Source organism: Choloepus didactylus, chromosome 9 (assembly GCF_015220235.1).
Source record: "Choloepus didactylus isolate mChoDid1 chromosome 9, mChoDid1.pri, whole genome shotgun sequence".
Classification (NCBI taxonomy): Eukaryota; Metazoa; Chordata; class Mammalia; order Pilosa; family Megalonychidae; genus Choloepus; species Choloepus didactylus.
The window spans coordinates 126,752,701-126,780,124 of record NC_051315.1 but is presented as its reverse complement, the minus strand read 5'-3'; the positions used below and the strand labels follow the sequence as shown (position 1 = coordinate 126,780,124).

Genomic DNA, 27,424 nt, shown 5'->3' with positions numbered 1-27,424 from the left:
GCAAATGGGTCCTGAGGCCAAAATTTTAACCGCTGTCCCAGACAAATGATACAACTGTCCTCTCCTTGAGTCCTGGCGCAGCTTAAACACTCCCCTAACCCTCCCCCTGTCCCAGGACGCTGGGAAAAGCCTGACGTAAAACCTACTTTAAACAAAAAACACACATTTTCTAAGAGAGCCAGCACCCTCTCTGTCTCAGAGCTCCTCTCTCTCCTCCTTTCGGAAACCACAGACCTCCTCACGCTGATGGGATGGGCGGAGCCAGATGAGGTGGGTGGGGCCGACCTGCGCAGGGCCTGAATGACGTCACAGAGATGCAGTAGACCAGCCCTGGGAGCACTGCATTCTGGGACGCGGCGCTAAAGTGGCCTCGGCCAATGAGGTGTGGCGACGTCACAAGGGGCGCCCCTCCTCAGCAGCCCAGGCACGCCGCACAGTCTGGCGGTGGTCGTCGTGCCGGAGGCCTCAGGGCCGCGAGAGCCGGAAGGAGGCTCCTCTGGGCTGCCGTCCCCAGGCTGTGCCGCTGCGGTCCATCATGGTGGACTACTACGAGGTGCTGGGCGTGCCCCGGCAGGCCTCGGCCGAGGCCATCAAGAAGGCGTACCGCAAGCTGGCGCTCAGGTGGCACCCGGACAAAAATCCTGAGAACGAGGAGGAAGCGGAGAAGAGATTCAAACAAGTGGCCGAGGCTTATGAGGTGTTGTCGGACGCCAAGAAACGGGACGTCTATGACAGATACGGTGAAGCAGGAGTCAGTGGCGGCGGCTGCAGCGGGCCCTTCGAGGACCGCTTCGAATACGTCTTCACCTTCCGCGACCCGGCCGAAGTCTTCAGGGAGTTTTTCGGTGGCAGGGACCCATTTTCGTTTGACTTCTTCAGAGACCCGCTGGAAAACATATTTGGGGGTCGGAAGAGTACCCAGGGAAGCAGAAGTAGAGGATCCGCACCCCTTTTCTCTACCTTCACTGAATTTCCAGCTTTTGGGAGTGGATTTTCTTCCTTTGATACAGGATTTTCTTCATTTGGTTCCATGGACAACGGGAGCCTTTCTTCCTTCTCCAAGTCCTGTGGTAGTGGTGGGTTGGGCAACTTCAAATCCATGTCGACTTCCATCAAAATAGTTAACGGCAAGAAAATCACCACCAAGAGAGTCATTGAGAATGGCCAAGAAAGAGTGGAAGTGGAAGAAGATGGAAAATTCAAGTCCCTGATGATAAATGGCAAGGAGCAGTTGCAGTTGTAGTTCCAGTTCACATTTGACTTAAGGCTCATTTTGAAGAATAACTGGACATTTTTTTGGATATTGGGAGTGATCTCTACTTTCAGAACAAGTGTACTCAAGAATTTATAAACCGTTCTTGCAAGTGCCTGTTTGTTGTTACTGTTGGGACCACGTGAATAGGACCTCTGTTAGTCTTTAAAACTGTTGTAAATATCTGTAGGCACTTTGCTATTTATTAAACTTAATCTCGAGGCAGCCCATGATAATTTACTAGAACGAAAAGTTCACCACAGCAGCCTGTACCTTGCCGTCCCATTTTGTTTGAAATGTGAGCCACATTGTCTGCTGTGAAGTTAGCATTGTCAAGTTGAATGGCTTTACTTCAATTTTTTGATACTTTATAGTGAGAAATAAGAATATGTTGGTGACAATACTTCTGGTTTAAAGGAGATTTTTAGTTGCACACACATGCTGGTGACTTAGAGTTGACTTGTTCAATGTTAAGCCAAATTTTTTTAAAAAGATAACCCTGGCAAAGTGGGTATATTAGTTTCCTAAAGCTGCTGTAGCAAATTACCACAAACTTGGTGCCTTAAAACAACGCACATTTATTCTTTTAAAATTCTGGAGGTCAGATGTCTGAAGTTCATTTCACTAAGTTGAAATCTAGGTATTTGTAGGGCCACATTCCCTTGCTTGCAATTTCCAGCTTCTAGAGCTGTGTTCCACCCAAATAAGCCAAGATAATCATCCCATTTCAAGATCTTAGCCACATCTGCAAAGTCCCTTTTGCTATAAGGTAACATTTACAGGTTCCAGGTTGCAAGTATTTGGGGGAGGGGGGGGGGTGATTAGCCTACCACAGTGGATCTTTGTCATTTGCCTAAAATATGGAAATGAGTCAACTCTATGGTATTTGGTGCAACCATTCAAGAAAAACCTGAGATTGGGCATCTATCAGTACCAAAGAGGTGGGGATAGAGCTTAAAGATACACTGTAACACCAAGAAAAAAAAATAATATTGAAGGCCTGCGAAAGAATTCAGTATGAAAGAAACCTCCTGAAGACTTGAGGGCAGAAGGAGAGTGTATGTACATTACAGAAAACAGAAATTTTAGAAAATGTGTTTAGGGGTGAAAATACCCAAACTATGAAACTGGAAAAAGGGAACAGTAGGGATGAAAAAACTAAGATGAAGGCAGAAATGAAAATTGAACAGATTTAGTACTTATTAACAGCCTTTCAGGTCAGAAACTTGGGCACAGGCACCCTTTTAATAAATAATTCAACAAAACGACCTGTCATTTTGAATGACAGGAGTGCACTGAACTTAGTGCCTCTCAGTAATTCAGATTTCCCCAGGTTTCACCTTTCAAACTACCTTCTTCCATCCCCATTGCACACCTTTCACTTTGGATTTGGCTCTTCGGTCAGCAATCACACATTTGTTACCAATCTCTCCACACCCAAAGTCCGAGATCTACACCACCTGTTGCCACTGATTGCAACTCTCAAGGCCATAGCCCAGGATACTGTTTGAGATGAGGAAAATGGGGCAAAATAGTTAAGTGAATTCCTCATAGTTACTTGGTTGGTTAGTGGCATTGTTAAGACTGTACTCAGGTCTTTACTTAAGCAATAAGAAAGCAATAGTAGTGGTGACTCAAAACTTAATGCAAATCAGATTGCTAGCCTATACCCAACTTGGTTCTACAACTATGGTTGAATCTGGAAATGTGACAAAAGCATTTCCATAAGGCTACACAAAACAGTCCTACTGCCATGCATGGGATATATCCCAAATTAAGTTCGCATTCGAAAGCCAGGTTTAAAATGTGTTTCACCAGCAAAATTGATTGGGTAAGGCACCCTACACAAATCTGAGAGAGTAGTGTTCTGTTAGCACAGTTTATGCCCCCAGAGAAAACCATTTTGGGTATAACTGCCTTGGTACAGTCCATTACAAAGTGACCCGGTGTCCCATCTTCAGTGGTCATCTCTAAGGAAAGGCTTGCAATAAGGCGTAAGAACAAAAAGGCAACAGAACAAAAAATGCAGCATGTTCTTTATCTTTTGCAGAAAGTTCCTGTGTTCTGAATGCATTAACAAACTACAAAAATATGAGATTGGGTTTGGACATCTCATGGAATGACATGTAGGGAAATATGCGGCGGTAGAGTGGAAGAATTCAGTCACCACTGTCCAACAGGGGCACATAGAATCTGTTAAAATTGCATAAAATTAATAGTCAAAAAGGTACCTAGGCAGTTGCTTCTTGTATGCTAACTGTACAAGAAGTATGAGAATAAAACAGACTATCAGAGCTTTTCAAGTACGAGCCCACTGATTTGCCAGGCCATGGGTTGAGGAATGGTGTGAGGGTTTTTGAAGTGGTTGGAGGGAGGGAGCATGGTTTCATGGTAGTTAAGCTAATTAAGAGTTGAAGTTTATCACGAGTATCACTCTGGATAGGACATTTGCATCTACACAGTTGGTTAAAAATAAGTCTCATTGTTAATTGGTTAGGAAAGAGTCCTCATTTGGGTCCAGCAAGGGTCTAGCATACCAGAGTCACTCAAAGATTATGTATCTGTCATAGCTCTGGCTGTTCAACTTGAGGTTAAACAGAGCATTCAGTTTTGATAGGTCCTAAATTAGTGCTAATGTAAATGGAAAGTTTTCCGTTTATGGAAGTCTAAAGCATTTTATTCAGAGAACTTTCAAAATTGAAAATATCTTCTAAAATAACTTGGCTCAAAAAAAAAACAAAACAAAACACTGCTATCGGCCTTATGAAAGGGTCTCAGTCGTCTTTCAGTGTGAAAAAGTCATTTCTTCTGGTGCAAAGATGACCACCTCGAGTCCTCTGCGGTAGTTTCCCTCTGTGGAATGCTAGCACCTTCCCACAGAACACAACAGGTAGAAAGAGGTGTGTTCCTGGCACACCTGAAGGACCGGGAGACCTGTGGTCATCTTGGCAGAATCCAAAAAGGTGAACCCAGCTCCCAGCTGAAGCTCATCTCAGACAATGAAAATCATTTACAAGAGGATATGCTCTCTTCAAATAACCATTGTCAGGAATTAAATCATGTCCTTCACGAGAGATCGTTTCTCCCAGGAGAGATATATTCAAGTCTTAATCCAAGTTCCTGTGGGTGTAAACCCATTTGTAAATAGGACCTTAGAAAATATTATAAGTCAAGGTGTGGCTAAATTGAATTAGGGGGTCTTAATCCATAAGACTGGAGTCCTTAAAAAGAGGAAATTGGGATGCTGTCAGTCAGAAGCAGTAGAAACCAGAAGTCAGAAGTCAGAAAGGAGAGATCACCATGTGACAGAGGCAGCCATTGCCAGAACACGGCTGACCAGGCGAGAAAGCGAGGTAGGCTGACATCTTGATTTTGGACTTTAGCTTAGAGACAATAAGTGCTTGTTGTTTAAACACCAACTTATTGTGCAGTACTTGACAGCAGCTCTCGCAACTTAAGACAACCATTTAAGGATAAATCAGTCTTTTTCACCCCTTGTCCCACTGTTCTGTTTTGAAACAGGGAGAAAGACTTTCCCTGCTTTGGGAAATCATTCAGCTGACTATAAGAACTAACTAATTCTAGAAACTTTCTCATCCATCTTTCTCAGTAATGCTTATTCATTTCACTTCCTTTCCTCCCACTCTCTTTTGAATCTTGTCAATATAACTTCCTTCACCACCAGCCTAGTGTGACTAAGCTCTGAGAAGTTGTCAGTGGCCTCATTAGTGAACACAGTAGCCTATTCTCCACTTTTATCCCATTCAGCCCAATTTTGGACTATTTAGTATCTTCTAAAACCCTTTCCTCCTACTTATGTGCAACTTGTAGTAACCCAAACAGAAATCCAGGTTCACAAGCTCCTTATTGTATTTTTTCCACTCAAGGGAAGAGAATATTTATGTAAAGCCAGTGAGTGTCCTTTATTTGCGGTATCTATATTTGACAAAATTCAGAGAAATACTTTACCTTGGGAATTTATGAAAACAAAATTATTTGTTGAAAATGATTATAGTCATATTGGGGAGGGAGGCAGTAACTAACTCGAAACAAGCAAAGAATGAATTTTTTTAAAATGTACATTAGAAGCAATAAAGAGCACAATTGGTAATGCAGAAAATACAATCAGTGACATAGATCTGCTCTCACAGAATGTGGGGGCAGGGGGTATGAATGGAGAAGATAAGAAAGTTGAGGAGGAAGATGATTGTGATGGAGCCTGGAGAATAGAAATCTATTTATGACAGGTGTTCACAAAGAATAACTCAAAACAAGAAGTTCAATGACATAACAGAGGAAAATCTCCAAGCTTACAATAAAACCTGGGTTTAACTTTAGCCTTAGTATGTATGCTAAGCAGAATAGTAGCTCCACGTCTTCATCCCCAGGACCTAGGAATATGTTATATTACATGACAAAAAGGGACTTTGTGGATATGATTACATGAAAGATCTTGAAATAGAATATCCTGGATTATCTGGGTGGAGCCAATGGAATCACAAAGGCCCTTATAAATGAAAGAGGGAGGCAGAAGGGTCCGAGATTTGAGGAGGCCTCACTGCAGGCTTTGAACAAGGAGGAAGGTTCCATGACTCAAGGAAAGTGCACAGCCTCCAGGAGCTGGAAAGGGCAAGGAAACACATTATCCCTAGAGCCTCCCAAAGAAAGAGGGCCCTGCCCCTGATTTTAGGCCAGTGAGACACATTTCAGACTTCAGGCTTCCAGACAATAAATTTGTAAGATAATAAATTTGTGTTGTTTTAAACTGCTAAGTTTCTGGTAATCTGTTACAACAGACTTGGGAATCTAAGACACTGTGTTTGGGGAAAGGTCGTGCAAAAAGATCAATCCCTAGAATGTAAGAATAAAACCAGGAGAAAAAGTAAGCTACTTCTGAAGGAACCAAAGTGAGACTAGCTTTAGGATTTCTCCTGCACACTAGAAACTGCAGGTGATAACAGGGAGGTTAATGAATCTGCACCCAAACAAGTTGGCGCTCAGTGTGGAGGAAGGGACATTCTCAGGTATATAATGACTTCCTAAATTAAAATGTATTATATCCCAGGAAAAATACTTGAAGTTATTATTAATTTAGTACAAAGATGAATGAATAATAAAATTAAAAAGCAAACCACGCATCTGGGTGGAAGAAATGCTTGGCATTTTGTTTTCATCCCAAAGCCCAGAACTGTGTGTTTGATTGGAAGCACCAGGGTGGAAGCACCTACATGGAAACAGAAAGGTGCCATGATTCAAAAAATATCAAGGGAAAAGAAAACAATAAAAAGAATGAGCTTACACCAAATGGAAGGAGTAAAATCAAGCATATACATTATGCGAACAGACCAAAGTCTTTTGTTAAAAGAGACTGGCAGATTGGAATTGCTTAAAAATGTGCTCTTCACAAGTAAACTTGTAAAAGCATGGGTACTTTTTAAAGCAAATAAAGAGACAAGGAATACAAAATAAGAGAAGAAATACTGATATCATATAAGGTGGATGTTAAGGAATATTATTTAATGATAAAAGCAAACTTTATTAAGAAAAAATAAGAATCATAAATCCATGTGCATCAATCTAGTGTGTGTATACATATATATATATACTAACAGTAACTATATATATGTATATATATTAAAGCAACAATTATTAAAACTCCAAAAGCTGACCAAAATTTATTCAGAAGGGGATATTTTATGATATCATTTTTGGAATTGGACAGATGCAGAAGACATTTTTTAAAATATAAAATTTGATTTATGCAACCAACAAAGTCAATGTTATACCTATATATAGAGAGCCTTATAAGAAATACATTTTAGATATATCCATAGAATATTTAAAAATAATTGATCATATGATGTCCAGTATACTAGCCACTAACTAGATGCAACTATTGAGCACTTGAATTCTGCTTCATTCACATGGAGATATGCTATAAGTATAAAATATATGCTAGATTTCCCAATAACAGTGATAGTTCATTCAGTGGATTAAGAAACCAAATCCAGTCCTCAAGAATTCAAGCAACAAACCCAAATACTGGAGGCTAATGTAAGATGCCTCTGAAATTACTAGTAAAGCAGTAGTTTCCACCACAGAAACTTGGGGTGGGGTGGGAGGGGCTCAGTGCTGTGCTCAACCTTCTTGACAAACCCTTTGCCTATTAGACTCATTTCTCTTCATCGCTGACCCCACCTCCACTGGGTTCTTAGGCCCGTGGTGTGATCTGCTGACCCCTACCACCATTCTTTGATGATTTCAGTGTCCCAAGTAGAAGACCCATTTGACATGCAACTTTCATGATGCCTTCCCAAATTCAGAACATCCCCACATTCTACTCCAAGGACAAACTCCAGGTCAGGGAGCATCCTGTCAGAAAGGCTCAGAAAAGTTGGACTGGCTTCTTTCTCTGATCATGAACCCCAATCTTCCCTCTCTGGCATTGTCTCACTTCCACTCAACTTATTCAACCTCTTGAAACTTCTACTTCCTTTGACTGGTTAGGTGCCCTTGTAATCACATCTCCATCCCTTCTAAGACAGGACCTCTGAAAACTTTCCTGGCAACAAATGCAATTTGCTAGTTATTTTTTCCTTCTACTGAACAACTGGCAAGCAGAAACCCGCAGATAGATCAGTACCCCAGGTGGATCAGCTTTTCTGCTCCTACACTGTAGAAATAATCGCACAACCAACGGAGGCTCTTTGTTGAGCCATACTGTTGCTTCTGTGACATATTAGGGACCCTCATCCCTGCGTTGCCTTCCTCTCAGTGACCATTCCAACTTAACCACCTCAATATTTATCTCCCTAACATTTGTTAGAGGGAGAATGAGAAGTAGGAATCTTTAGAAAGATTGAGAGATAAGTAAGCACTTGAAAGAAAGTTTTTAAAAACCAAGCTCCCCGTAGAACCCTGATTGGGTGATGGCACCCATACAGACCTGAGACAGAGGCTTCCTGTGGGCACAGTTTATGCCCCCAATGAAGACCATGTTGGGCATGATGGGCCTGGGATAGTCCATCACAAAGTCTCCTCGGAACAGCCACACGGACGCGTAGCTGAGAACATCCACCAGGGACATCTCTCTCTGCAGGATCTCAGAGGCAAGGCTTGCGTAGGGAGACAAAGTAATATCGCAAATGTATTTCAGGGTCAGAGGGTAGAGCATGTTCTTGACCCGCTGCAGGAAAGTCATGTGGTCTGAATTTTTTGTTAATAACCTAGGAATATATGAGGAAGGGTTTGGACACTGTGTGCCCTCAAAATCCCAGTCACATGGAAGGTAACGTAAAAAATACACAGCAGGAACAGACAGGTACTCAGCCAGCAAGGACCCACAGGGGTAAATGGGGTCCGTTAGAACCACATCAAATGAGCTGGCATTCAGGGACCTGATCAGCTCCTTGTTATGCAGTAGCTCTGCACAAGACTTTTCAAAGAGCACAGACACTTTTTTCAATATTGCTATACTTCCAAGAAACATCTTCAGAAAGTGTGTCTGTTCAAAAACCATTTCCTTCTGGTCCACAAAGAGCTGATCATATTCTTCTTGGGTGTAGGCAGTGGCATAGGTTCTCAGGGTGAAAAAGTCAGCTTCTTTCATGTGCATGCTCACTTCTGGAGCAAGGACGACAGCCTGGTGGCCTCTGGCGCTGAGCTCCTGCACGACCTTCCGCATGCTGAGCCAGTGGCTGCCTTCTACGGGCACCACCAGCACCTTCCCACCTTCAGCCCCGGGCCCAATGCCCAGGAAAAGCAGCGGCCCCAGGAGCACCCACTGGGAAAACTGGAAGCCCATCGTCATCTCCACAGGATCCCAACACGGCTGACTGTCCACACAAGCTGTGCCCTCTACCTTAATTTCTTCACCAAATCTTATCACTGAGCCATTGAGCAAGATGGAGTGTGATTGGAAGACAGAATGCCCTCCTTAAGTTAATCATTGCAGAATAACTCTCTCCCTGTCTTTCCACCCACTGGGCGCTCCCTTCAGTCTGCACACAGGGTGTCATTGGTATTCCCTCTATGATAAACTCCCCTGACCCCGCTACCCTCTCATGGCCACGTCCTTGTCCACTCTCTTATGTTTCATCCAATTGCCCAAACAAGTGTGTTGACACTGGTTTCCTTTCCTCACCTCCCACTTCTCCTGTTTACCGCCATCTCTCAGGTGAGCTCTGAGTGGGTCACTGATGCCATGCCGTGTACTCAGCCAGAAACTCTGCTGGCCATGACACCATCTCACCACTCTTGCAACCCTTTCCTCCTGAAGTGGGGTCCCCTTCCCTTACATCTGAAAAGCAACAGTGTTGTGTAAATGGCATTAGGCCATGAGGAGGGGGGAGTGAGGCTGGGCCTGTACCAGTTAAAGGAAGCAAAACTTTACTGTCTAGGGGAGGCAAAGCTGCGGTTGCACACATCAGCCAAGCGTAACTCTTTTAATAATAACTGCTCCAGCTCCAAGTGAAACTTTTTGTGAAATTGTTTTCTGTGATCAAGAGCTAAACTGCCAACTCTGCTTCTGTTAGAACAGCTTGCTTGCTTGCGTTTCTAGGATACAGTTTCTGCCTATATAAGGCACCAGCGCACACAGGTGGGCGCTGCTTGCTGAACTCCCTGCGTGGAGTGAGAGACAACAGCCGCCTGCTAGCTGGCTAATAAAAGACTCTTTAAATTCTGTTTGGCTGTCTCGTACTTTAACTCGCGGGCACCGTAACATTTGGAGGCCCCAGCGAGATATCTCAGCATTTGCTGAGGGTCATAGGTCGAGACAAAGGTCTGACTACCGGCCCTCCCCCAGGGGGCGCGCGCTGAGAGACCTTCCTCAGCCCCGGCGGAGAACCGAGTGGTCAAGCCTCGAAATTCAAAAATCCGCCTCTGGAGCCGTCTGGACGTGGGCCCACAATGGTAAGAGATCTCTAATCTGGTCTGGTGGGGTACCCCTTTAGGGTCTTTAGGAGGGCTGGACGCAGCCATAACTCCGAGACCCGGCCTCGGACCACGACGGTGGCCGGTGGCATCAGGTTCAGGTTTTGGTTAGTCTCTGTTTTGTGTTTTGTTGTTAGTGTCTTTGTTCTGTTCTGTTTCTGTTTTGTCAACTGTCAATCCCGCAGTGGGTCAGTGTCTGTCTGCTTTTGCTTGCTCTCCGTTGCAGTGTTTCTTAAAAAATTTCCAGGACATCCAGCAACAAGCTGCAGGGTTGGGAGCCACTGTTAACCCAGGAACTCTCCGGACCCTTTACAAATTCAAATGGCCAACCTTTCCAGATTCTAATTGCCCCCCCCCCCCCCCCCCCCCCCCCCCCCGAGGGCACTCTAAATTTGCTAATTACCTTTCAGGTTCGAAGAGTCATTTACGGGAGTGCAAGACACCTGGATCAGATTCCCTATATTGAAACCTGGATCGGCATCCTCACTGACCGCCCCAAATGGCTTAATCAGTTTTCTGCATATTGCTGTCCACAGGCTCCAGGAGGGCTGGGGTGGGGGTGAACAGGCCCTTTGTCTGCAGGCAGCGGCGCGTGGCTACAGACTCGGGTGTTGCCTTCCTGCTGCCGGGCCAGGTGGGCAAGCCTATCCCCATGATTTGAGCTCTGGGAAACAAGCACTGAAGTGGTGAGCAGGTGCCAGGACCTGCCTCTGGCCAGGGCACAAGCTTTCCCCTGTGAAACAGGCCATCAGTGAATTATTTGTCGATGATCAGCAGTCTCCAGCTGGACACTGACTGGAGAGAGCAGAGACGGGTCCCTAAGTATGCGTGCCAGGGAGTGGTCCCCAACATCCTTTGTTTTTGGTATTTCTGTTCCATCATGGGTCACAGGACATCTGTCTGCTTGTACATCCAGGGGTGTCCAGGAGCCAGTGTGTTCCCAGATCCTGGAGACATGCCAGCCCCCTGGGAGGTGGTGTTGACTGCTGGCTTGGTGCTTAAAGAGTGGCTCATCTTTTCTTAGTGACACCACTTGCTTTTCGTCTTGCAGCCTCTGACCTCAGAGAATCCTGAGTCACTATTGGGGAGTGTCGGCCAGAGCCCCACTGAACAGCATATTTGGGCATCAGAAACAGCCACATGGAAAGGCCGAGGTTGGGGTGGGGGGAGGTTAGTGAAGACAAGTGGCTTCTCTGCATTCAGCCAGGAGGTGGGAGTGGGAGGTAAGCCTCACGCTCGTCCCTGTGACTGAGCTGTGCTGGAGCTGACCCGCCAGGTGACAGCTGTCCCGCTGGAGCCCACCTGTCTATGTCTGAGGCACCATAATGGTACAAGTACTGCATGTCCTCACGGGAACCCTGCTGGGGGCCAGAGGCCACTTCCCTGGGCAGGGGGCGAGGCAGGCCACCTGAGGGCAGGGAGGCGCAGGCTGCCACTTGGCTCCCTGGGACTAAAATTGTTCAACACCTAAACCATCCAAAAAGCAAGATGTGCTCATTCTAAAGGGCCACCCAATAGGCCCCCAGTCCTCGACCCCCCACAAGATAGTCCCCCCTTATCATGGCCCCCACCTTATTCCATAGAACCCTCTGCCCCTAGCACGGGGCCCTTTCCGGAAATAGTTCAGGTTCCCCCCCTACCCTAAGTTCAGGAGGACCCCTTGTTCCCACTCCGAAGTTTGTAAATATCTTTTAATACTCATTTTTAAAGTGGTTTTATATTCCAGAAGTTCATGGTATATCATTTAATGCAAAAATGAAACCATTTTACTTCAATGTTATTAAAAAGGTTTGTTTTATTAGGAAGTAAATGTGTTGTTGCAGTGTTTTGTGGCCTGTTTAAAGGCTTTTGTTTAGCAAAGTGAATGTAAAATACAGTAAAATGTTAAGTTGCCATCTACTTTATAAAATCCATCAACTTGGAATTTTTTTACTCTATCAAGGAAGTGAAATGTGCAATAAATAGTAAGTATGCAGTCATGTTTTTATGTCATGTTTAGAAATCCATAAAATTGCTCTTCCATGGTTCTTAAATGACATAAAGTAATTGTGCAATATTACTAATGGTGAACCTAGCAAGCTGCATTCAAATTCAAATATGTTGGAATAAGTAATCCAACAAAATTCTATTTGAATCAGATCCTCATCCCTTGACTTTGTGTGAAAGGAGTACTCTCCTTCCAGTGAAGGATTATCACAGAGGTTCATTAAATAAAACTCTGACCCAGTGTTCTTACTGTATTTTACATGTGCCCCCCCCCCCCTCCAAACTCCCGGCGCCGCGGCCCACCTGAAGCCAGGCCTGAGGCGCCATGCCCCTCGGGGAGAGACTCAGTCCTTTATTCGTTCAGGCCCCTAATGCTGGGGCCCGGCTGCTCTACCTCACCGGGCTGGGCAGGGGTCCCTGCTGCTAACCCCCTCCTCAAGGAGGGACCCAGAATTTAGTTTCTGGTCTCTCCATCCAACCCTGCTCCAGCTAAAACTTTTGGTATTTATTCTGAACAAAAACCCAGACAATATACTTTATATATTTATTGAGCACCTACTGTTTTAGGTGCTGGGAATACAAGAGGGTCAAAACCCCCAAGGACTAATCTTTTTGTTAGAGTCCATTTTCTTTACCCATCAGCCCACATGGGACAACTGTCAACAACTTCTGCAAAGCCTTTTCACGTCAGAAGAGGAAGAGAATCCGTGCCCAGGGATGGAAACTAGTCGTGGGGCCAGACAATCTACCTACCACAGAAGCAGACTGCCTTGAAACTGTTTTTCTTTTCACCCGACCCCGGTGGGACCCTAACACTAATCAAGGTAAGGAGGCTCTCAAACGGTACCACCAGACTCTAATGGGGGCTCTCCGTGCAGCAGCGTGGAGGCCTACAAATATGTCCAAAGTAACTAAGGTAATTCAGAGGACCAGAGTCCCCTGCCGCTTTTCTAGAGCGCCTCCAGGAAGCTTACCGGTTATATACCCCTGTAGATCCGAAGGCACCAGAAAACAGGTGAGCAATTAATATTGCTTTTGTCACCCAGTCAGCCCCAAAAATAAGGAAAAAGTTACAAAAATTAGAAGGCTTTGAAGGAAAAGTACTAAGCGAGTTGGTGGGGGGTTGCTCAACAAGTCTTCAATAATAAGAAAAGTTCCAAAAACTTAAACAAAAATGGCAAAGGTCCTACTTGCCATAAGTGTAAACCAGGCGTGGAATAAAAACCAAGAAAGAAACCAGAAATTCAAAGAAAAGTCGGGAGGAGGTAATAGACTGTCCAGTGAAAAAAGAAGGACGAAGAGGGCCCCCTCTAGGCCAAAACCAATGTGTGTTCTGTAAGGAGGAGGGAGCCTTTCAGACTCTAAAAAAGGCCATGCACTCAGGCCCCAGCCTTAGCACTCCCAAAAAGCCGTTCTAGCTGCATGTAGCCAAGGCACAAAGGGCAGCAAAAGGAGTGTTAACACAGTGCTTGGGGCCATGAAGATGGGTCGGGTCGTAGCCTATCTTTCAAAGCGCCTCAATCCGGTTGCGGCAGGCTGGCCTAACTGTCTACACAGGCAGCCGGTATGCGTTTGCCACCGCACATGTGCATGAAACCATCTACCAAGAACGTGATCTCCTAACCTCTAAAAAAATGCCCGAAGCCAAGAAAAATGCTTTTGCCAACCAGACGGCCAAAAAGCAGCCCTAAAACCAGTGGGGCCTCTTCAAGTTTTGCCCCTCCTACCACCCCGGGTACTAAAAACTACCCTAATATTCAGCTACTCCAGAATCCTCCTACCAAAAGCACTGGAAAAAGACTTAATTTTCCAAATGCATCAAAGTACACACTTGGAAAGGAAAAATTAGCTAAACTGCTAAAAACTGACTTTTACATACCTAAGCTTTTTCAGGTACCAAAGAAGGTAAGCAAAAAATGTCACGTCTGCACTCAAGTCAACTTAAGTCATGTAAGTACCCCTGCTGCCCCCGGTCACCGCCTAAGAAGTCAACTCCCAGGAGAGCAATGGGAAATAAACTTCACGGAACTGCCTCCTGGACCAGGGGAATACAAGCACTTACTTGTGCTGGTGGACACCTTCTCAGAATGGGTTAAAACCTACCCAACTCGGTCAAAGTCAGCTCAGGTAGTAGCTAAAAAAGTATTAGCCGAAATTATCCCTCGGTTTAGCCTACCGATAGCCATGGGGTCTGACAATAGTCCGGCTTTTATAGCCCAAATTACTCAAAATTTGGCAAGAGCATTAGAAATTGAATGAAAGTTACATTGCATTTACAAACCGCAAAGCTCAGAGCAGGTAGAAAGAATGAATCGGATGCTTAAAGACACCCTCACCAAACTAAAAATAGAGACTGGCGGAAACTGGGTGAGCCTCCTTCCGTTTGCCTTGTTCAAAGCTAAATGCACTCCTTATGTAAAAGGTATTACCCCATATAAAGCCATGTTCAGCAGGCCACCCCCAGTTCTCCCCCAAATAGGGGAGGAACAGCTCGCCCTTTTAACTAACTCTAAACTTCTCAAGTCCTTACAGGCCTTGCAGTATAACTCCAGAAACAACCACTGCACCATCTGCGCCCACCACCTGAAACCTAACACTGCGAGAACAGGAACCCCTACGGTTGACTCTTTGGAATAAGCTAGAACTTACCGAAAGCGGTCAATACGTACCTAGGTGGGGGACGTGCAAAATTGCAAGGCTTTAGCTGTAAAAACCTAAACTTGGAACAGGGACTATAAGATAATCAGCACTATATCTGTCCACAAGAAAGTACCTCAGCAGCATGTGGGAAAAAAAATAATTATTTCTGTTACAATTAGGGCTGTAAAACTATAGCCCCATAAAAAAATGTAAACCGTCTGTTAAGGGTCACAGAAAATAAAAGACCAAAAGCTCCTACTAAAAATTGCACCTGTATGTATCAAGACTTTAGGTAACTTTCAAAGACAAAAAAACTTGTTTCCAGTCCCCTCAATTCCCCCTATCTACTTCTCCTTATGCTAATTCTTGTGCCTCTATATCCTCAGAAGAAACAATGATTTGATTCTCCCTAAAAACCAGTGGGGAATGAAGTGGGGTCCCCTTCCCTTACATCTGAAAAGCAACAGTGTTGTGTAAATGGCATTAGGCCATGGGGAGGGGGGAGTGAGGCTGGGCCTGTACCAGTTAAAGGAAGCAAAACTTTACTGTCTAGGGGAGGCAAAGCTGCGGTTGCACGCATCAGCCAAGCGTAACTCTTTTAATAATAACTGCTCCAGGTCGAAGTGAAACTTTTTGTAACCCTTTTATAATCAATAGCTGCTCCAGCTCCAAGTGAAACTTTTTGTGAAATTGTTTTCTGTGATCAAGAGCTAAACTGCCAACTCTGCTTCTGTTAGAATAGCTTGCTTGCTTGCGTTTCTAGGATACAGTTTCTGCCTATATAAGGCACCAGCGCACACAGGTGGGCGCTGCTTGCTGAACTCCCTGCGTGGAGTGAGAGACAACAGCCGCCTGCTAGCTGGCTAATAAAAGGCTCTTTAAATTCTGTTTGGCTGTCTCGTACTTTAACTCGCGGGCACCGTAACACTCCCAGCCTGGTAAAAATCTATTGCAATTATTTAAGAAAGCTTATTGTGCCAGTTTGGATATATTATGTCCCCCAGAAAAAGCCATGATGTTTTAATCCAGTCTCCTTGGATATTTGGATTAGGTTTGTTTCCATGGAGATGTTACCCACCCAACTGTGAGTGACACCTTTGGTTAGGGTTTTACCTCTGACTGAATGTCTCCATGGAGGTGTGGACCCACCCATTCAGTGTGGGCCTCCATTAATTCACTGGAGTCTTATAAAGGGGCTCACAAACAGAAGAACCTCAGAGCTACAGCTTAGAGAAACATTTTGAAGATGGCCATTGGAAGCTGATGCAGACATTTTAGAGAATGCCATTTTTAAATGCAACCTGGGAACAAGCAGATGCCAGCCACGTGCCTTCCCAGCTAACAGAGGTTTTCTGGATGCCAATAGCCTGTCGACGCATTACCTTGGACACTTTATGGCCTTAAGACTGTAACTATGTAACCAAATAAACCCCCTTTATAAAAGCCAATTCATTTCTAGTGTTTTGCAGAATGGCAGCATTATCAAACCAGAACACCTATCAAGAAAAGCTTAACCTTAAAATTTAACAGAGCCACATGGCAAAGCACAAAATACAAAGCCATTTTTATGATACATGTCATTGCTATTGATGAGATAAGATACTACTTATACTTCAAATGAGAAGAATATACAAAGCAAAATGAGAAGATCTGTAATGAGTTTTATTTGGTGTGCCGGTTTGAATGTATTATGTCCCCCAGAAAAAGTCATGTTCTTTGATGTAGTCTTGTGGGGCAGACGTTTTGGTGCTGATTAGATTTGCTTGGAATGTGCCCCACCCAGCTGTGGGTGGTGACTCTGGTGGGATACTCCCATGAAGGCATGGCCCCACCCATTCAGGGTGGGCCTTGATCAGTGGAGCCATATAAATGAGCTGACTCAAAGAGAAGGAACTCAGTGCAGCTGTGAGTGATGTTTTGAAGAGGAGCTGCAGACAAGAGGGACACTTTGAGGAAAGCACAGGAGCTGCAGATGAGAGACAGTTTAAAGATGGCTGTTGAAAGCAGACTCTTGCTCTGGAGAAGCTGAGAGAGGACAAATATCCCAGTGCAACTAAGAGTGACATTTTTGAGGAACTGCAGCCTAGAGAGGAACGTCCTGGAGAAGGCCATTTTGAAACCAGAACTTTGGAGCAGACGCCAGCCACGTGCCTTCCCAGCTAACAGAGGTTTTCCAGACACCATTGGCCATCCTCCAGTGAAGGTACCTGATTGCTGATGTGTTACCTTGGACACTTTATGGCCTTAAGACTGTAACTGTGTGACCAAATAAACCCCCTTTTGTAAAAACCAATCCATCTCTGGTGTTTTGCATTCCAGCAGCATTAGCAAACTAGAACATTTGGTCAAACTAGAGAGAATAAAAATAGGAAATGGTGCCTCTATTCCTTATTATTCTTCTCCTGCATCCAGCAGTGCACCTGCTGGTAATTGAATGGTGAATGGATTATTATGAAATCTAAAATAGCAGCTGCACAAGTGCTAATGCAATGGAACAGATGTTAGGTATACTTGGTGATGTTTATTCTCAATTTTCACTCTTGATGCTTTAGTAAATTATTGTTAATTTCTTCACTGAATTTCTGAAGAATCTCTGGTTTAAGATTCAAAAGTATGCAAATTATTAAAGTGTTAGAATGCTATGCAACCTTTTTAAAAATCCAAGCACATATTTAATAAAGAAAATGACTCATAATTTACTAATTGAACATTCTGAAAATTGAATATTAGCTACCATACCTCAACCATCAAAAACCTTTGAAACCAGTGTGATTTTTCTTTTAAAAATTTGGCCTTGATACATTGTTGGCAGGAGGCACACTGCATGAGTTGCATTTGGTGGGGGGACAATAAAACTTTTTAAACCTTTGTTTATAAAACACAAATAAAAAATAAAACCCTCTTCCTACCATGAATGGGTAGCATACAGGAAAAATATGGCCTTGCTAGGACAGAAAGGGGCATCTTGGGGGCCTGAGCCCTGGGAGATGGTCCCCCTACTCTCTCTGTGCCTTTCACACTCTCCTGCACTTTCCTCCTGAGCCCATATTTCCAGCTCACACCTGCTCCTGGTCCTCACCCCTGTGGAGGCCTAATAATGTCGCCAAAGCTGTCCCAGTCCTAACCCCAAATCCAGTGAATATGTTACTTACAGGGCAAAGGAGATGAAGGCTGCCCATCGCCTGACCTTAAAGAGGGAGATTTTCCTGGATTATCCCGAGGATCCCAGTGTAATCACAAGGCCCTTGTAGGGAAGGAGGGAGGCAGGAGGGTCCCAGTGAGAGAGAATCAGTGTGAAGACAGAAACAGGGATGGGAGTGATGAGGCCTTAGGAGGGACCCAGACGACCCCTAGAACCTGAATCCCCCTGGAGCCTCCAGGAGGGCCGCAGCCCATCCACAGGGCGCTGTTTAGCCTCCTGAGATTCACCTGGTCTTCTGAACGCCAGAACTGTAAGCTAACAAACCTGTGGTGTTTCAAGCACTAAGTGTGTGGTAACTGGCAGCAGCAGCAACAGTAAATGAACAAAACATCCGTCATGTCCGCTGGCTGCTGGAGGTCACCCCGTGTCCCCAGACACCTCGGATTCCACACGTCCAGAACTGAGCTCACTTCCCACCACCATCCACCACCTCCAAGCAGAGGAACAATGATGGACTCTGAAGATGGCAGACATGAGCTCTGTTCCTTATTGCCCACGCCAAGATAAAGAAAGCCACAAAGCCTCTCTGCGCATCAGTTTCCCCTTCTCTCCTGGAAAATGCTTTCTCATCCATAGTAATTCACCTTAAATGTAGCTACCTCTGAAAACAAATTTGGAGGTTCACACTTCACAATTTCAAAATTTACTACAAAGAAACAGGCATCAAAACAGTGTTGTACTGGCCTAAAAACAGACCCATACCCCAATAGGATACAAATGATGGTCAGAAATAAACCCACACATTTATGTCCAACTGAATTTTGACAAGAGTACCAAGTCTGATCAATGAGGAAAGAATAAGCTCTTCAATAAATGTGCTGGGTATTCACATGCAAAAGAAAGATATCTCACCCCTCACATTTACAAAATTTAACCCTAAATGGGTCAAGGATCTAAACATTGGAGGTAAAGCCGTGACACCCTAGAAGAAAACATGGGGTGAAATCTTCATAACCTAGAATTTAAAGTGATTTCTTTGATTTGACACCAAAGCATGAGCAACAAAGCAAAATTCTACAAACAGGCTTCATGAAAATCAAAAGCTTTTGTGTACCCAAAGGATATTATCCAGAAAGCAAAAAGACAACCTACAGAATGGGAGAAAATAATTGCTAATGATATATCTGATAAGAGTTTAATATCCAGAATATTCACCAAACACCTAAAATTCAACCAAAAAATGACAACCCAGTAAAAAATGATCCAAGGATTTGAATAGACATTTCTCCATAAAAGATATGCAAATGGCCAGTAAGCAAAAAACAATGCTCAACATCATTAATCATCAGAGAGATGCAAAACAATACCATAATGAGCTAGTACTTTACACCCACTAGGATGGTTATTAGTAGGGAAAAAGCAAAGTAAAGAAAAAGGATCACAAGGATGTAGACAAATTGGAACCCTTATACATTGTAGGTGTGAGTGTAAAATGGTGCAACCACTGTGGAAATCAATTGGACAGTTCCTTAGACAGATGAATGTAGAAGTCCCCTATGATCCAGCAATCCCACATTATGGCATACATCCAAAAGAACTGAAAGCAGATGGTGAAACAGACGTTTGTACAGTAATGTTCATAGCAGCATTATTCACAATAGTGAAAAAGTGGAAGCAACCCAAGTATCCGTCAACAAATGACTGGTCAAATGAAGTGTGGTCCATGCATACAACAAGGTTTACTACTCAGCCATAAAAAGAAACAAAGTTCAAACACATGCTACATCATGCGTGACTCGTGAAAACATCATGTTGAGTGAAATAAGCCAGACACAAAAGAACAAATATTGAATAATCTCACTTATATTAAATACCTAGAACTAGAAAATTCATAGGTACAGATAGTATATTACAGGTTATCAGGGCCAGGGTGTGAAAATTTACTACAAAGAAACAGGAATCAAAACAATGTGGTACTAGCATAAAGATAGACCCATAACCAAAATTTACTACCTAGAATGGGGAGTTCTTGCTTAAGACACGCAGAGTGAGAAATGTGGGTAAAATATGGTGGTGAGGGTAGAACAATATTTTGAATGTAATCAATACCACTGAATTGTACACATGAAAATGGTTAAAATGGGAAATTTAGAGTTGTGTATATAAAAGTTTTAAAAAGTGGCTTCCTCTATGATGCTGTCCCTGCCTCCCTCATTATTTCCCTATCCAGGCCCATGAACTGTAAATTGAAATAGAAAAAAAAAAGAAAGGAAAGAACCTAAATGCCCATTACTGACAAATAGTGACTAATTGTTTTGCAGCCATCTGTGTGTATATTGGTTTTGCTACAAGAATCTTGGATGCAGAGGCTATGGCTTATACACGTTGACTCCTTCAGTACCAAGCACAGAAATCAAAGTAGAAATCAACAATTATTTGGCAAATGAATGGGAATCCATAAATTACTAACAGGCTCTGGAGTAAGCAACTCTTCAGCCGCACTGCGCGCACCCCTCCCTGTGGAGCGGCCACAGCTGGGCCCCTGTCTGCAGAGCGGCGCCCGCACACCTGAGCGCCCCACGCGGGTCCTCCCGGCGCCCCCTGCTGGACGGCTTCGTGGCTCCCGCAGAGGAAGCCCATTCCCAGCCCCGGGGCAGGAGGCCCTGTGAACCGGTTCAGATTGGACAGCTGAGCCCAGGGATTTTTAGTTTTTTCTTTTTAGATGACCAGGAAGTTTATTGAAGGGCACAAGTTGGGCGAGAGCAGCGCTGGCAAAGCCTTCTTGAGTGCAGGACCTGCTACTTGTCCTGACGCCATGTTTGGTAAAGTGTTTGACCCCCCAACCATCGGGTTGAGGTGCTTCTTTCTCAGACAACACGTCTTCCTATTTATCAGCATTGAACTTGATAAAGCCCCACTTCTTGGAGATGGTGGATTTTCTGGTGGCCTGGGAACTTCAACTTGGCCCTGCAACACGCATCAATCACATGCTCCTTGTTTTGAAACTTGGTGCAGATGGACATGATGACTTGGCCTGTGGGGACCCTAGCTACCTTAACCTGGGGCTTTCTAAAGGCGCCTCACATCCTTTCTGGAACCTAGATCGGGGCAGCATGGGGTGAGACCTGACCATCAACAAATAAGAACCATCTACAAGGTCTCTTAGGGCAAGACATATAGGAGTCTGCTGTCTGGAAAGCATGGTGTTTTAACATAATTTATATTTGATTTCTTAAGGGGACAGATGGGAAAGAGAATACAAGGTATTCAGTTTGTAACAATCCCCACCGCTCCCTTTTGTCCACCCTCTTGTCCTTTTTTTAATCTGTGATATTATCTGCCCTCTGAGTTTGGTCTGGCCTACATCTGCTAACTATAAGCCTTGCTCTCCATCAACACCAACATACTCATACTCCGACTTTTTATTCCTTTGCACACAAGTCTCCTGTTCTGTCTTGGAGGATGCCTCTCCTTGCCTCCTTTTTTCAGTGGAGTATCCCCTGAAACCTTGCCCATGAGCAGAATCAATTGCTCCCCTTGTTCCCACAGCTGTGACAACACCATCAGTTATAACTGACTACCCCAGTGTCTGGATTGTGCTTCATCTACCTCCTGGTCCAATTCCTGGTAGGTATCTGCACCCAGTAAGTGCTCAGTAAATGCTTGCTACATGAATGGCTTCCCTGTAAACATTATTCAAAACATTACCTAAGCAGGCTGGGTCTGCAGCATGGATTAGAGCAGCCAGGGTAGGAAAGAAACATTTCCTAATTTTTGCTTATTAGCCCCATTGTTTTGCTTCTAACATGAGTATAGAATGTGCTAATATAAAAGTTATGTGCAATTATAAAGATGATTTGCCTTTGGTTTCACTAATACACACACACACACAGCACACACAAATTAGAAAGCATTAAATCTAAATTTTAGCTCTGTTTCCCAGCTTCTGATGATCTAAAATGCTCTGTCATCTGGAGCCTTTACCCATCCTCAGAGAAGTGATAACTGGGTGTGGCCAGCAGAATAATGGTTCCCCCAAAAATGTCCGCATCCTGATCCCAGGAACCTGTGAATATGCTGTTACATGGCCAAAAGGAATTAAGGGGGGAATGGAATTAAGTTTGCTCATCAGCAGAACTGAAGATGGGGAGTTTATCCTGGATTATCCTGGAGGGTCCAACATAATCACAAGGGAACGAGGGGTCAGGAGAGTCAGTGTCAGAGTGATGCAGCATGAAAGGCACCATCAACCATTGCTGGTTTGAAGATGGAAGAAGGGGCCACAAGCCAGGAAATGTGGACAGCCTCCAGAGACTGGAAAAAGCAAGGAAACAGATCCCCACCCCAAGAGCCTGAAGAAAGGACCACAATCCTGCTGAGATCTTGATTTTAGCCCGGTGAGACCCATTTCAGAATTCTGACCTACACAACTATAAGATAAAAACTCTATTGTTTTACATCACTAAGTTTATGGTAATTTAACACAGCAGCTAAAAACATGATGATCATCATCATCTTCATCATCCACATTAAAGCAGTGTGGGAAACTCTGCTTAATCCAAACCTAACCAATTTCAACATTTAATTCATGTACAAGACCTGGTGATGGACAATGACTAACATCCGGGAGCTCCTTTGTGCAAACACAGACCTGGAAGGAAGCTGGCTGCATATACAGAATGTCTCATGTGAGTCCCCTTTGCTTTCTGCCCGCTAGGCATTTGTCCAACATGAAAATTTTGAACTGTTTCAAAATGGCTACACAATACTGTTTTGCTCTTCCCCATTCACTGCTTAAGTCAACTTTTGGGACACCAAAGGGCAGGTGAGGTGGGCAGAACTGATGGGTGACATCTGGTGGGGAAAAGGGAATATGCAGTTCAGGCAGAACAGACAAAAGGATGTACAGTGGAAAAGGAGACCATAAGATTTTTGATACTCCCACAGTAAATTTCTTCCCATTGTCTAGGAATTTGTGGCTAAAAATAGAAGCAAGTGTACAGGGATAGTAAGGGCCGAGGGTTTCATCCTGATATCCTGGTATCCTGCATTTTGCAGAATAACCTTAAGAAATACTTCAAAAAATTGATTTTTCAACAATAGCAAAAACTGAGAACATATAATACAATTACCAAAGAATAAAACTTTCCTGAGCTGATAAAAATCAGAATCTGCTATAGAAAGAGTTACATATTCCAGGAAACATTAATGGAAAAAGACAAATACCATAATATTTTTTTCGTGTCTTGGCAAAATCAATTTACAAGTTTAAGTTTTAAAAAAAAGTAACTACATGTATCATAACAGAAAACAAATACCTAAAAGGGAAGAAAACAGAGAAACTTAGAATATAAGAGGTGTATAAACCCCCAATCAATTTCTTTAAGTGTTCCCAGATCATCCTTCATTGTCTTGAAGACATTCTCAATTAGTGCTTGTCATATTTTCTTAAAAGAAACTTAGAAACAGACACAGAGAGATCTTTAAGATATTAGATTTATAAGATAATTTGGTAATGAAAAATCTGAAATCTAAAGAGAAAACACCTTTAATTGTAAACTAATTCCCTGTGTGAACAATTCATTTCCTGGTCCATCCCAATGACTTTCCATCTCACAGACTCTAATGTACATGCAGCACAAGCACAGAACATGTGAGCTAGGCTGCAATTACTTGGCGCATCTCATACCCTTGTCCATACTCATTAGTTCGGAGAAGGGCAGGTGACTTAATCAGAGACAATAAGACAGAGGATTTTACTAAGAATCCTGGGGAAAGAATTCAGGTTGGAGCCTCTGCTACCTGGGTGTCATGAGCCTGAGGACAATGTCATTGCCAAGAAAACAGATAAATGAAGATGAAATATTTGTCCTGATAACCCGGTTTGATCCCTGTGGCAAGTCACACCTCAGCAGATACACCCTGAGATTTATCCAGCATGTCAGCCAATAAAGTTGCTTGCAACAGAGTCTAGCAATAAATTCACTTAGTCAAGAGTATGATGTGACTCTCCAATGGGTTAATGTGATTATAGATTATATTAATTCTGTTAAATGAGTGAAGTCAAGCCCGGCTCTACTGTTCACTGGGACAAGAGTCCCAAGACTATTCACTGGAGAAAGAATTCTGGGACAGCTGCATATATACATACAAAGGAATGAAGCTGAACCCCTTCCTCACACATACAGAAAAATTAACTCAAAATTAATCAATGACCAAATATAAGAGCCAAAACCATAAAACTCTTAGAAGAAAACTGAGGTGTAAACTGTTGCAACCCTGGGTTATGCAAAGTCTTTTTAGATAGGACACCAAAAGCAAAAGCAACAAAAGAAGACATAAATAAATTGTAGTTCATCAAAATTGAAAGCTATTATGCTTCAAAGATACCATCAAGACTTTGAAAGGAAATATATATGTTTTTAGATGCTAGTGTATTAGAATAGCTGGAAGAGATTACTGGAAATAATTTTGAAATAACATTCTTTCAAATTTGCTCTATAACTACTTATTAAATTATACTTTGAAAGTTATCATCTTTCTGTATATATGTTATATTTCACAATAAGGAAATAACAAAAATTGTGGAACTGTAACCCATATTCTCTGAACTTTGCTCTCTAACTGCTTTTTAAATTGTACTTTGAAAGTTATCATTGTTCTGTATAAATATTATATTTCACAATTAAAAATGTAAAAAAAGAACACACACACAAGATACTACATCAGAACAGACAGGAAAGCAATAATAAAACTTTTTTTTAAAAAGGAAAATAACAAATGTTAATAAGAGTGTGGATAAATTGTAACCCTCATTCATTACTGATGGGAGTGTAAAATGGTACAGCTACTACAGCAAGCAGTTTGGCAGTTCTTCAAAAATTTAAACATTGATTTACACATGACCCAGCAATTCTACACCCAAAGAATTGAAAACAGGTATTCAAACACACGCTTGCATACAAGAATGTTCATAGCAGCAGTAATCACAATAGCTAAAAGGTGGAAATACTCAAATGTCCATCAATTGATAAATAGAAAGCAAAATGGGGTCTATTCATACAATGGAATATTCTTCAGCCTTAAAAAGGAACTTCCGACACGTGCAACAACATGGATGAACCATGAGAACGTTGTGCTGAGCAAAAGAAGCCAGACACCAAAGACCACATGTCGTAGGATTCCATTCACATGAAATATCCAGGACAGGCAAATCCACAGAAACAGAAAGCATAGAGACTGTTGCCAGGGGCTGGGTGGAGGGAGAATGGGCAACAACAGCCTAAAGTGTAGAGGGTTTCCATTTGGGGTGATGAAAATGTCCTGGTCCAGATATGGTGATGGGGCACAACATTGCGAAAGCACTCGAGTCCACGGAAGTGCACACTTTAAATTGGTTAAAATGGTAAATTTATAGCATGTGTATTTTACCGCAATAAAATAGTGTAGGCTCTTTAGAAAACATTGAGAAGTCCCTCAAAAATAAACAAAAAGATCAATCCCTAGAATTTAAGAATAAAACAAGGAGAAAAAAGAATGCTACTTCAGAAGGAACCAAAATGAGACTAGCTTTAGGATTTCTCCTGCACACTAGAAAATACCAAGTGACAACAGGAAAGTTAATAAATCTGTACCCAAACAAGCTGGCACTGAGTGTGGAGTAAGGGACATTTTTAAGTATATAACGACTTCCTAAATTATTAATTTATTATATCCCAGGAAAAATACTTGAAGATATAATCAACCTAATGCAAAGATGAAAAAAAAAAAAAAAGTACCATGATGGAACCCTGAAAATAAAAAAGAGATAATGTAAAATATCTCATTAATAATTTCATGCTGGATACATGCTGAAATGATAATATTGTATATAGTTGTATAAATAAAATATATTATTAATATTAATTTTATATGTTTTTATTTATATTTTTGAATACATGCCTACATATATGACTTGCATTACATTTTCATGGACAATTCTGTACTAAACCACAAAGAAGTCCTCTTAGGAAATTATCGAAAGCACTGACTTCACAGAAAACAATTCTTTAATTCTAATCCAAAATAATTAGGAAAAAAATAAGGGAAAGTTAAAAAATCTTAATTGTACATAAATTAAGAAACAGCTCATATATAGCCATTAAATAAAATTGAAAATCCAAAACAGAAATTAAAATTCTCTTAAGAAAAATGAAAGGAGAAAAATTTATATGAAAACCTAAGGGACATAGAAAAAGTTTTATTTCTAGCTTCAACTCTATACTGCTTCATATCAAGGATGAGACAATTAATTTTAAAAATAAGCTGAAATTAATGAAATAGAATGAAAAAAGAGCAGGAAAAAATAAGCCAGTCTAAAAGCTGTTTCTTTGAGGAAACCAATAAAGTAATCCAATCTGTCATAAGGATTTAGATTAAGGAACAAAGATAGGAAGCAAACATATAAAAGACTTGGACTCTGATCTTTCATCTTAGAGAAAAATAACTAAAGCTACTTAAAGGAGTCAAGTCTATAGGTTATCCAAACCAAATTTGTAAGGGTAACAATATCTCAAAATAAAAAAAAGAATTTAATAGAACAAAAATCATAGTATTGTACCTATCATGTATAATACATAATGATGATTTACAAATAAATGAACTTTTATGCACCAAATAAACTGGCATCGATAGATCTAAAGGAAAGGCAGAAATAAGGGTAGACATTTTCATAAATACACTTGTATTTGGAGAGCTTAACCCATGAATACAAGTCTACAAGAGATGCAAATGTCAAGAAGAGGAATATAGCTGCTGAGATTGAGTTGTTGAGGCTGCCAAGGGTGAAGCAGATCCAAGACCACAAGGATCATGGATTCCGAAGGTTAAGTGGGGAAGACAGCCAGTCTCCAGATGACACACCTTGTCCACCTGGGCAGTATGTAAATTATGGCAATGATAATGCTGATAGATAATATTTATTGGGTGATTTATTTATTGGGGTTGATTGTGATCAAGGTCATTCAGCTAGAACAATGGCAGTGGAGATTTGTACCAATGCAGTTAACTCCAGAGAACATATTCACATCAACAAATTAAAAGAAAATAACAACAATTATTTCCAATGCTTCTCTACACTTCAGCAGTTTTACAAATCCAGTAGACGCATATATATTTATAATTTACAAAACACATCAATGGGGGGTGAAATCAAGTAAAAATAGGTAACTAGAAATTTGATTAAAAATAAGAATGAAGATCAGAGTCCTTTATACTAACAAATTCAGGAATAAAAGGAAGTACAGAGCAAGAAAATGGCAACTATAAAAGATCTACCATCATATGAGTTATATAAATTAAGTGAATAGGACATAAATGGGCTCATTTTCCTATAAAAGTAATAGCTCACTGGATAAAGAAACCACATCTACTCCCCAAGAATTCAAGCAAACAAATCCAAATACTGAGGGTTAACATAAGATGCCTCTGAA

The 27,424-nt window shown here is 42.3% G+C and overlaps 2 protein-coding genes across 4 annotated transcripts in view; one reads left to right on the top strand and one right to left on the bottom strand.

The window, feature by feature from the left end:
* The window catches only part of LOC119544040 (UDP-glucuronosyltransferase 1-6-like), a 235,793-nt gene that overhangs the window by 24,242 nt on the left and 184,127 nt on the right, over positions 1 to 27,424 (bottom strand). The window contains exon 1 of one of the 3 annotated variants that reach the window (XM_037849063.1): positions 8,199 to 9,098. The exons of the other annotated variants lie outside the window; for them this stretch is intronic. Coding sequence (XP_037704991.1) covers positions 8,199 to 9,062 — 864 coding nt within the window. The 5' untranslated portion in view covers positions 9,063 to 9,098. Of the gene's footprint in view, positions 1 to 8,198; positions 9,099 to 27,424 lie in introns of those variants that run through there. 3 annotated transcript variants of the gene reach the window in all.
* On the top strand, positions 536 to 1,243 carry DNAJB3 (DnaJ heat shock protein family (Hsp40) member B3). The gene has a single exon (XM_037849992.1). It carries the CDS (start codon positions 536 to 538, stop codon positions 1,241 to 1,243), a length of 708 nt encoding a protein of 235 aa, XP_037705920.1.

Coding starts and splice junctions, on each gene's coding strand:
- DNAJB3 (XM_037849992.1), top strand. CDS start 536: ATGGTGGACTACTACGAGGTGCTGGGCGTGCCCCGGCAGGCCTCGGCC.